The sequence below is a fragment of the Simochromis diagramma genome, unplaced genomic scaffold (assembly GCF_900408965.1).
Source record: "Simochromis diagramma unplaced genomic scaffold, fSimDia1.1 OVJJ01000293.1, whole genome shotgun sequence".
Classification (NCBI taxonomy): domain Eukaryota; kingdom Metazoa; phylum Chordata; class Actinopteri; order Cichliformes; family Cichlidae; genus Simochromis; species Simochromis diagramma.
The window spans coordinates 13,483,463-13,494,749 of record NW_024386801.1 but is presented as its reverse complement, the minus strand read 5'-3'; the positions used below and the strand labels follow the sequence as shown (position 1 = coordinate 13,494,749).

At 40.1% G+C, this 11,287-nt stretch overlaps 1 protein-coding gene across 2 annotated transcripts; it reads left to right on the top strand.

Moving 5' to 3' along the window:
* Positions 1 to 339: 339 nt before the first annotated feature.
* On the top strand, positions 340 to 10,314 carry caprin1b (cell cycle associated protein 1b). Of its 2 annotated transcripts, none has more exons than XM_040026001.1 (18): positions 340 to 483; positions 1,915 to 2,079; positions 2,203 to 2,265; positions 2,342 to 2,428; positions 2,529 to 2,767; positions 2,874 to 2,956; positions 5,454 to 5,630; positions 5,734 to 5,786; positions 5,874 to 5,957; positions 7,163 to 7,354; positions 7,429 to 7,537; positions 7,621 to 7,682; positions 7,763 to 7,855; positions 8,014 to 8,157; positions 8,839 to 8,992; positions 9,191 to 9,367; positions 9,545 to 9,651; positions 9,747 to 10,314. In XM_040026001.1, exons 2-18 carry the CDS (start codon positions 1,915 to 1,917, stop codon positions 9,831 to 9,833), a joined length of 2,076 nt encoding a protein of 691 aa, XP_039881935.1. In that variant the 5' UTR covers positions 340 to 483; the 3' UTR covers positions 9,834 to 10,314. The 2 variants fall into 2 exon arrangements, with proteins under 2 accessions (XP_039881935.1, XP_039881934.1); XM_040026000.1 differs by having other exon boundaries at positions 341 to 483; positions 9,188 to 9,367.
* Positions 10,315 to 11,287: the final 973 nt, after the last annotated feature.

Below are 11,287 nucleotides of genomic sequence, written 5' to 3'. Positions count from 1 at the left end.
GTGAGGTGCTGCTCAGAGTAGCAGTGGATAAACTGTACGAGGCACAGGGAAAGATATGATAGCCTAATCAAAGCTAATGATTGTGCAGATTTTCTGTCTGGAGGCTGGAGACAATTATGCCTGATCACAAATAGAAACTTCAAACGTTTAATTGGCTTATAACTTTCCATTTATTTAAGTGATAAATTATTGATTTCTTAATCGTAAAGTCTGACTTTTTTAATTGTTTGCGTTAAATAAATAAAAAAAATTTCGTGATTTTTCCGCGTATATATATTCAGGCATATCTAAGATAGCTAAAAACGGACCTTCGCCTTTATAAAGAGTTTCTTCTTCTTTCGAACCGTCTCAGTTGTCGGTGAGGCCGGCGGGGCGGATCCCACACAAGAGTGCAAGAGAAAATAAAGCAACACAACAATAATAACAACTTGGCCTTTTCGTACTTTTCGCTGCCGAGCTCCCCTGTGGATATAAAACAGCAAGGTGGGTCATTCGGGAGCCGCTGTATCGAGGCAACGGGTCTCCCGGCGGCCGGCTGGTGGCTAGCACGCGCTGCTGTAGCTATCAGATGCTAAGTCAGTGGTGTGTGCTAACGGTAGTGCGGCCAAGGCCATTTTACCAAATCGAAGAGATGAGATCTGCAAGCTGGCCGTACTGCCGAGGAGGCTCAGACTTGCTAGCGAGTGGTATAGATTTACAGCCCGAGGTCTGAGGAAGCTATATTGACGGGGAGAAAGTGCGGGGTTAGAAAAATGATATCTCTCAAGGCTGCGCAGTTTGGATTAAAGTTAGCCAGGTGCTATTAGAGAATAGTTTTAAGGCCTAGGGTTTTTGTCTTGAACACTTACTGTGTTACGAAACTATAGCTAACTTCACTGTCACTTAAATTACAGCTATAATACATCATGTTTAAAAAAAATATATATTAGGTCTGCTGTGTTATTTGGGCCAGTTGCTCTAGTTATGTTATTCACCAGTGACCATATTTATTTTCGTGTATAGTATAGTTGACTGTTTTATTTATGTAACTTAAGTGTCAAGAATATACATCAGGAGCTTTACATTCTAAGCAGAATAGTTCGCTGTCTCTCCAGAGTACGCACAAGGAAAACTTAATAAAGCTTTCAGTTAACCTCTCAAATATACCCATCCAGCAATTAGTACATCCAGACCCACCTTAGCATGCACATGACGGTATCTCATGTAGTATAGGGACTGACAGCAACAGTTTTCTCAAAGAATTCAGTCGAAATTGTGAAGCACAGTGCAAAAATAAATCCAAATCTGCAGCTTCTCTACTCGTCATATTCTGATACTTTGTTCCCTGTTTTGTTTTTGTTTTTTTGTTGTTGTTTGTGTTGTTGTTGTTTTGTTTTTGTTTTTTTTATCAGTTATTAATATATTAACTCTGGATATCAGCTTATTACAACTTCCAGTCAAGTCATCATGTTTATATTGTAAAAAACTATCTACCACTTAAAATCTGTGTATTTTGCTGCTTGAAATTAATTCGAATCATTTATATGTTGTTGTTTTTAAGGTAACATGAAGCCTAAATCTGCTGTGGCACTAAATGCTGAGTCAGGGGCCTGCTGTGGCTGAATCTATGTAATTCTTATTGATGTAGAAAATTATCTGCAGTGATCCTGCCTAAGAGGATCTATTTGGTGTGTCCTTTTTGAAGGTTTTGAGCGAAATTAATAATTTAACCTAAGATGATTGTCAGGTTAATCATTAATAAAAGTTATCTTTAGCTGAAGCAAAACAATGACACGGTTCCCCGTGGTCCACAGATAGTTTTGAGTATTTTCCACTATACTTTTTTTTTTTTTTTTTTTTCTTTCTTTCTGTTTTTTGAGTACATGAAAATATTTTTGTCACCAAAAGCTGAACTGTTATACTTTCAATTCCTAGATGCCCTCAGCAATGAATGCAAACAGGATGGTGCAGTCTGCCAGCCCAGATGTGGGATCCGCTCCAGGGTCAATGGGCAATCTTGCACTTGGTGGACAGTCTGAAGTTTTGAAGCAAGTTCTTGTTGTTATTGAAAAGAAGGTGCGCAACATGGAGAAGAAAAAGGTGAGGACTATTGACCGGTTTGTTCCAGGTCTGCTTGACTAAACTGAATTTCTGACAATAACCAGTTGTTTACATTGTGGTTAATTTTTAAACTGTTTGTTGCATTTTTGCATCTTGTTACAGAGCAAACTGGATGATTATGAAGTCAGGAAGAATAAAGGGGAGGGTCTTAATCAGGACCAGCTGGTGGGTACTTGGAAACCAAAATCATTTTTAAAAGGAATGTAAAACTTGTGAAACATCTGTTCCTTCATCTTTTTAGGAAGCCCTCTCCAAGTACCAGGAAGTCATGAATAACTTGGAATTTGCCCGAGAGTTGCAAAAGACATTTGTCACATTGGGACAAGATGTAAGGTTGAGTTTTAATTTTCTAGAAATGTTCATCAAAGATGTGTACAGCCTGGATTGTAATAACTTGATCTTTTGTGGCTCATACTCATTATCCTCAGATCCAGAAAGTAGTGAAGAAGTCTGCAAGGAGGGAGCAGCTGCAGCGGGAGGAAGCTGAGCAAAGGAGGCTGAAGACGGTTCTGGAGCTGCAGTTCATCCTTGATCGGCTGGGTGATGAAACTGTGCGGCAGGACCTGAAGCAGGGAGTTGGTGGCTCACCACTGCTGACAGATGCAGACCTTGCAGCTTTTGATGAGTTCTACAAGCTAGTGGGGCCAGAACGTGACCAAAACATCAGGTTTGTCTAAGGCAATGATACAGAAAACTTGTGCCTAGTTGTGGGTTTTGTGTTTTCTTTTTCCCCATAAAAAGCTGATTTTAAGCACTTATTTTTATCTGTGCAGGCTCGCTGATCAGTATGAAGATGCATCTGTTCACCTCTGGGACTTGCTGGAAGGGAAGGACAAGGCTGTGGTTGGAACAACATGTAAGCCAAATTTTAACTCATTTCTGTAGTAATCAACTCTGGTGTATTATTCAGTTTCTTAGTTTCTCTATTGCGTTGGCCAATTAGCTAAAGCTTTTTATTTCTCCTTTGAGTTTTTTTTATAGACAAGCAGTTCAGCTTATCAAAGATAATATCAAGTAAAATAATACTTGAAATAATGTAATTGCACCTTGCTAAAATTTATTGCAGAATTAAGGGGCGTCATTATTCAAGACAAATTGGCTTTATTTAGATGCCCAGCTGGCACTGAAAATTGTTGGCAGGACATTTTATCAGATGGATGGTGACACAACAGTCATCTGTAAGCTTTTTATCACACTGAAGCTGGTCATAAGTAATCTGTCGCATACTTTGGGAGTAGTTGTCCGAATCTGGAGATCCCAAATCAATGCCGCCTGGTCAAAAGTTACTCCGGTTGTAAATCAGTCTTAATACATTAATGACATGTGCATGTAGCGTTTTTGTTAATGCAGCAATGTGAATAATCAAGGCTTGGGGCTATTAGCATTACTGCATTCTCAGCGATCTGACCTGAAGCCTCGCACTACTGCATTCAGCTCGGGGGCTGAGAGCTGTGGGCTTATCCTGACTCAGCAGTAGGGCAGGGTGCCAGCAGCCCTGTCGCCTGTGGTTCCACTAGTCAGATTTTTAGAGCCACATTAGGATACTGGTGACCCAGTTCACTGTGACACCTTTCAACCCTTTCCTGTCAGTCAGAGGTCTCATTCAGAGAGTCAGGGTGAGATTGATCAAAGTGACAGCAGACTTTTTCACCTAAAGCATAAGGCAGAGAAAGAAAAGATACTGGGCTGCTTTGGCTGAAGATCCAAAAGCATAAATGCATGAATCATCTTGAAGGTTTTCTACCATTTTCAAGAAAATTATAAATCATGTTTGGATTTATAATCCAATCAGTAAGCTCTTACCAAAATTGTTTCCAATGTATGGGCTTAGATTTTTTTAAATTTATTTTAAAAACTTACATCAGTCTTCACATTGCCATACTTTTTAGTTCATAGATTTAAAGCAATTTAAGACTGTAAGTTCCCTCATATTTATGTGTGCCAAAAATCCCATTTGGAGGCTGTTTTACAACAATACTAGGGATACTTGTATTGGCCTTTCTGTGCAGTATTTGTTTGTTCTCTGTGAGCTTATCTAGGTTCTCAGTCCTCTGGCATTCTCCCAGAGTCCAAAGACATGTCTGTTAAATAAATTAGTATATTATAAATTGGCCAGAGGTGTGATTGTGAACATGAATGGTTGTCTTTCTGTGTTAGCCCTGCAGTGGGCTGGTGACCATGCCACAGTGTACCCTGCTTCTCATCTGACATCTGGGAGAGGCTCCAGCCCACCACATGACGCAGAATTGGATAATTGGTTAAACATGTATATTAATAGATACATATTTATAGGAAATATTGTGCTATTTTTGTTGCTGTTGTACCTGAAGAATATGACTGTATATGTATAAAGCCAATGCGGTTGTGTATTATTATTATTATTATTTCATATTGAAGTAGGGTAGGGGGAGGCTAAAACCTACTACTTTCATAAAAATCTGTTTACAATATGGCTCAGCAAAGTGTGGTTCGTGGTGGTGTTAATTAATGTGGCTTTGGTACTAAAAACTGAGCTGCAGGGAATCATCATTATTTTTTTTTTATTTTATTTTTTTTATTGCAAATGTTTGTAGGCTTAGTCTGTATGTGGTGTTGTAGAGACTAAAGGTGGAGTAGCACTGAATTCAACAGTTTTGAAAGTTGGACTTGGAAAATTACCAGAGCCCTACTGTGTCCAACTGAGGAAAGCTGGAGTACTAATGCCATTTTCTACTACATGAATCAACCTTTTAAAGGGATTCGCATTTAGAAATGATTAGCTTGTGTTCTTTTCTTTGTAGAACAGTTCAGTTAATGTGTGCATTTGCCTACTATGCATCCACCACCATCTACATCGTGATTAAAAACATTGTTTATTTTGTAAAGCCATTTTAACCTTTAGCTAGACAACAATGTCTCATTCAGGGGCAGTTCTGAAAGTAATAATAAAAACACTGATCTTTGGCTTTGATTCCTGTGGAAGATGCAGGGGGAAAACATTTTGAGGCTGCAGTCACTAAATGTGTGGTCTTTTTACTGATGAAATTCCTCAAATTTGCACATTTATCATTTTTTTTTTTTTTTTTTTTTTTAAAGTGGAAGTTCAGGTTTAGTGTGGGATGTAAAGCTTGCATCACTGCTCAGTTTTTATTTAATTGAAACTCAGTATTGTTACATCTCGTTTGGAGTTTAGCTTGTTAAGCTCTCCTTAGTGTATCAGAAACACTTCCCGTTAAGTCATCTATTGATCCAAAGGTCCTAATACTGACACTTTGTTATTCCCGTGACAGCTCAATGCATGCTTTGATGGTTTGAGTTTCTGTTGAAATGCTGAATTTTATTTTATTTTATTTTTTTGTCGCCCCCTCTGCTAGACAAGGCACTGAAGGAGACTTTGGACCAGGTTCTGCTGAGTGGGTACTTTGACCGGATTCCATCTCACCAAAATGGAGTGTGTGAGGAGGAAGAAGAGGAGGAAGAGCCAGCTGCTGCTGCAGCACCTGCAGCAGTAGCTGAATCATCAGAAGCAGAAGAGCAGACTGCCGATCCAGGTCTTGACCACCTTCTGATGTCTTGCCACTTAAAAAGTCCTAACATAATCCAGCAATAAAGAAGTCATCACAGCATTCACTGAATAATTTTTCCTCTTTACAGACACTGAAATAATTGAGGAATTCACAGAGCCCATTGCAGTGGAAACAACAGAGGTGAGAGCAAGTTTTTCTCTTCCATCAAAATCTGGGGAGCTTATTATATTTTCATCTTTGTGCTGATGTTTGCTTTATTACTTCCAGTTTGTAAACAGACAGTTCATTCCAGATGGCACATACAGCGGCAGTGAGAAGGAACAGGGAGACGAGTGGACCCGAGAAACAGAGGTATGATGTAATTATGACTCAAAGCTAGTAGTAGTAGTAGTTGTTAAATGTTTCGAAAGAAAATACATCTTCTGCTTGTACTTAAATCTCCAAGAGTTAGATTTTTTTGTACAGTCTTTATTAATTCAGTGTTTTTGTAAATTCTGGCTTCTGAAGCTGTTTCAAAACATCAGCAACATGACCATGAAACAGAATTTTGTAGAGAAGAAAAAAACAACTAGCTGCTGCTGCTATCGCAGAAACTAACATTTTCATTCTCTCATATGAGGGTAATCTTTCTGTACTTTTATTTATTTCAAAAACTTGAAAATTTGGGGATAAATATTGAAGATTTAGGCAACACTTGAAGTTTTATTTTATTTCTTTTAAAATCCAGTCTCACATGTTTTGCTAAACTCAAGGAGTGGTGGTTGTGATGACAGCAGCCACACTTTTCTTTAAGTGCAGCTGAAGAAATGTGGTGTAACCTGTTTGCTAAATGGTTCAGTATGCAGTTACCTATAGAGCTCTGTGGAGCTTTTGATTCTGATCTAGGCAGTACATGGCTAACAGTTTAACTCCTTTTTACTTATTTGAGTTTGTCTGCTAATCCTGAAGCCAGTTATTTTTCATTAAAGACTTGATTAACCAACTATGATTCAGGATAGAAGTCGTTATCATTTCCAGGCTTTTTTTCCCCTGCGAGTCCTGCTCAGTGTATTGGCATTCATTGGCACCTGCTAACAGAACTTTCTAAGAACTGGTTCTCAACTGGGACAGTTTCTGTACTCATCTGAAAATGAAACGATTAGTGAGGGGGGGGGGGGGAATCCCTCAGGGAGCAGTAAATCTTTTTCACATCCGGGGCATTTCTATATATATACTCTGGCTTTGTCTACTTACAGGTTGTCACATCCATGTTTGAGCGCCACCCTGAGATGATATGAATGCTTGTGACAAGTGTGCAACACACAGGGTTTTGTTTTTAACTGAGGCTATCCCATGACTCGGTCTGCCTGACAAGAAAGAAGTTGTCGAGTCAATGAAGTAATTGCAATGCTGGAAAGCTCAGATTACATTTTTGGTCTTAATCTGTGATGTCTTGGTTTACTAATCCTGATGTGAATACGAATGCATACAACTTTTCATGAACATTAAACCACTTTTCAGTTGTTCTCGTTCAGTGCATTTCTCACTCACTTGTCCTGTCCCCCTTCCACTATCAGGCAGTTGCTGCCTTACAACAGCAGCAGCAGCAACCGCAGCAGCAGCCTGTGCAGCCTGCAGCGCCCCCTGTTGCCCTGGATACCCACCCAATGAACTTGACGTCTCCTGCACCTCCTACTGACCCCATGGCCAGGAAGCAGGTGGTGCAAGACTTAATGGCGCAGATGCAGGGGACGTACAACTTCATGCAGGTGTGGATTTAGTTGAAAGCACTGCTGTTTGTGTTTGGATGTTGTAACTTGGTACTAATTACCTCTATTCTCAGGACTCCATGTTGGAGTTCGATGGACAGCCTATTGACCCAGCCATTGTATCGGCGCAGCCCATGAAACCTGCCCAAAACTTGGAGGTGCCACAGATGGGGTGTCCTCCAGGTATGTTGTACCAAAGAGAAACATAGTCTTTATTTTATTTGTTTTAAGTTATGACAGGTCTGACAATGTTTAAATTGTCTTAGTTCATCCTGAGACCCGGTTATCACAACCCAACTCTGTTCCTGTTCAACCTGAGCCCACACAAGTAAGTACTTAAATATAAGCAAACAATCTGTTAGAAATTGTATGGAGAATGGGTGTAATTTGTACTCCTACTGTTTACAGGTTCCAATCATATCTCCAACACCACCACCTATGTATCAGACCTCACACACACCAGATCCTCGACCCTCAGCAGAATCCATTGACCCCATCCAGGTAAACTGTGGTGGGACTTCAGTAAAGCTTTAATTTTTAAACTCTTTATATATGGAGTAGTTTTTCCATTAAAAGGTGGGGAAGTGCTCATTGCAGTCATGTGAAATTTTTCTGACCGTTTTTAATGTGATGTGTATTATGCCTTCCCTCCTCAACAGCCCTCCATGTCTTTGTCGGAGCAGCCTCCACCCTCTACAGTTCTCCCTCCAGCCTCACAGACGCCGGTGTTCCAGCCTGTTTCCAAAGCTCCTCACAGCGGTGGCATCAATGTCAACGCAGCACCATTCCAGTCCATGCAGACAGTAAGGCTTTGCTTCCTTTTGATTTTTTGTTTGTTTTTGGAGGTATAAATATGAACTGCTTCTCATGTCATAAAATAGCCTGTGTTAAAACCATGTTGTTCTTTATGGCAATTTCAGGGTTTACTCCATGTGGGGTTCTGCTTTGTTTCATGTATTCCACACATGCACTGTTTTCCATATCTTTGGTCCTCTAATTTTGTTAAACATTCACACACTTGTCAACTTTTCACGCTGTTCAGCCAAATACAACAAACAAGCTGCTTTTTAGCATGCATGTGTGGAACGTGGTTGGATACCCTCAGTTGTGGTGTTGTAGCATTCACAGTTCTCGTGCATCGTGCAGCTGTTCCCCTTCCATGCTTGGAGTGTGATTAAAGCAAAATTTTACTGAAATCTGTGCTCCAAACAGCTGGTTTATCGACATGATGCGCTTGATGCTCCAGAGTGCTCTTCACCACTGGAGTCACAACAGAAGTTCATTAATGACTTTTTTGTTTTGTTTTTTTTTGTTTGTTTGTTTTTGAGTCCTGAAGTGACCTTATCACATTGCGTTTAAAATACGTTTATAGCAGAACAGTTGGAATCAGGAAATGGGTGGCAGTGGACTTTACTCCTAATAACCATGTGACCTTTCCTCTGATTTTTGGCTTCATAACAATGTGGGTTTTGTTCATCCCTCAGGTGTTCAACCTTAATGCTCCAGTCCCACCAGCTAATGAGGCTGAGGCTTTGAACCAGGCCAGCCAGTATCAGAGCTACAATAACCAGGCCTTTAGCAGCCAGCCACAGCATCCAGTGGAGCAGACGGAGATGCAGCCAGAACAACTGCAATCTGGTGGGCAGACTTTAAATTTTATTTTTGCAACTTAAGCTTTCCTGTCCTTTTTTTTTTTTTTTTTTTTTTTTTTTTTTTTTTTCCTCTTCCTAGAGGCTTCACTGCAGTTAAACTTTATTTAAATGCATGTTCTTGTTCAACTACAGACTGAGTTATTGTGTTTTGGACCCCTTGCTATCTTGGTTTGTTTTTTAGTAGTTGGTGCCTTCCATTCCCAAGACCAACCTGGAGGCCATCAACAGCCTTCCCAGCAGGGTCCAGGCTTTGGCAGGCAGGCTCAGTCCTTCTATAACAGCAGAGGCATGTCTCGTGGTGGACCTCGCAACGCCCGGGGCATGATCAATGGATACAGAGGCTCATCAAATGGTTTCCGAGGTATGATAACACCCTCAGCTGTAAGTTAGTGGTTTCACTTTGAAACAAGACTGAATATGTAATTTATTTGCTAATTTCTTTATTATATTTTATTTTTGTTCTCTTTTATTACACATTTGTATTTGGTAGCATGAGTTTCTCATGCATTAATTCTAATTTGTGTCTTTGTGTTTCCAGGTGGCTACGATGGTTATCGTGCTCCTTTCGCCAACACTCCAAACTCGGGATATGGACAAACTCAGTACAGCACACCTCGGGATTACTCAAATGGGAATTATCAGAGGGTATGAAAGAAGTGTTCGAACTGTACGTGATCTTTGTTTCTGTTTTGTTGTTACAATTTCTAAAACATCCCTTTTTTTTGTTTTTTCTTTGTTAGGACGGTTACCAGCAGAACTACAAACGTGGAGCTGGTCAGGGACCCAGAGGAGTGTCAAGAGGCAGCACTCAAGCAATGCGATCCTGAAAAGGCCTTTTCATAATGACTGTGACTGATTAACTTGCACCACACTGAAAATCCAGAATTCGAGAATGCATTTGCCCCATCTCACTCACGCCCATTGTTTTTGTTTTTTCTTCTTCCCCTCTCGTCCATCTCTTAAATCAAAGTAATGCCTGCTTTGATATTTGGAAGTCATTTAAAGTTTCAAACGCAAGCTAAACTGTAAATCAATGATTTACATATGCCCTGTGTCTCAATCTTCCTGTAAACTTGAACGATTTCATAAGTTATGTTTTTTTAATTATTTTAATTTTTTTTGTATTTAAAAATACACCTGCCACTGGTCCAATCCCTGGGAGTTGTTGTTTTTTTTTCTTTTGTTTTCTTTCCCTGTTCTTTTCTGTAATTTTGGCTCCAAAAAAAGGCATTTACGTTCAACAAGCTCCCATTTCCTTGTTTGTAAATGGATGTTGCTTCAAGAGTTTCAATAAAGTTGTGTTGCATACCTGTGCTTCAGCCTTGAGTTTCTTGCTGTAGGGTAAATCTAATTTTACTTATGTTATTGCTCCAAAGAGGTCTCCAAAGATAACACTAATGTAGTGGCAGACATCTTTCTCAGTAGAAATTGTTTTAACCCAAAAAACACACTGCGCATGTCCCCCAACACAGAGTAATATAGTGTACGCTGTTAAGTGCAAGTCCCGTTCAGTGTATTGGCATTCATTGGCACCTGCTAACTAAACTTTCTAACAACTGGTTCTGAACTGGGACAGTTTCTCTGTACTCATCTGAAAATGAAACGATAACAGATTAGTGAGGGGGGGGGGGGCGAAATCCCTCAGGGAGCAGTAAATCTTTTTCACATCTGGGCTACTTCTCCACACACTCACTCACTCACTTACAGGTTGTCTCATCAATGTTTAAGCACCAGCCTGAGATGGTATGAATGCTTGTGACAAGTGTGCAACACACAGGGTTTTTGTTTTTAACTGAGGCTATCCCATGACTCGGTCTGCCTGACAAGAAAGAAGTTGTCGAGTCAGTGAAGTAATTGCAATGCTTGAAAGTTCAGATTACATTTTTGGTCTTAAACTGTGGTGTAGGATTGCAATGATATATACATCGGGGAAACCAAAAAACCTCTGTCGAATGGGATGGCACAACACAGAAGAGCTAACTTGTCAGGGCCAGGACTCCGCAGTCTATTTACACCTACGGGCCAATGGACACTCTTTCAATGATGAGGATGTGCACATCCTGGATGGGGAGTCAAAGAGGCCATTTAGGTGAAAAGGGAACGACCATCTCTGAATCAAGGAGGGGGCCTAAGATTATATCTTTTGCCATCTTACAATGCTGTGATTGCAGCCACTCCCCAACTCTCTGTGAATGGTACTCATGATCTTTGACCAATGGGCCTTGATCAGTGGTTGTTGATCAATGGTCATGACAATTTGCATATTAATGATCAAAGAAAT

Excerpts from the sequence above, each read along its gene's own strand:
- caprin1b (XM_040026000.1), top strand. The coding sequence starts at position 1,915 with ATGCCCTCAGCAATGAATGCAAACAGGATGGTGCAGTCTGCCAGCCCA. Across the intron at positions 8,993-9,187 it reads GCCAGAACAACTGCAATCTG|TAGTTGGTGCCTTCCATTCC; the intron begins GTGGGCAGACTT and ends TTTGTTTTTTAG. Across the intron at positions 9,368-9,544 it reads CTCATCAAATGGTTTCCGAG|GTGGCTACGATGGTTATCGT; the intron begins GTATGATAACAC and ends TTGTGTTTCCAG.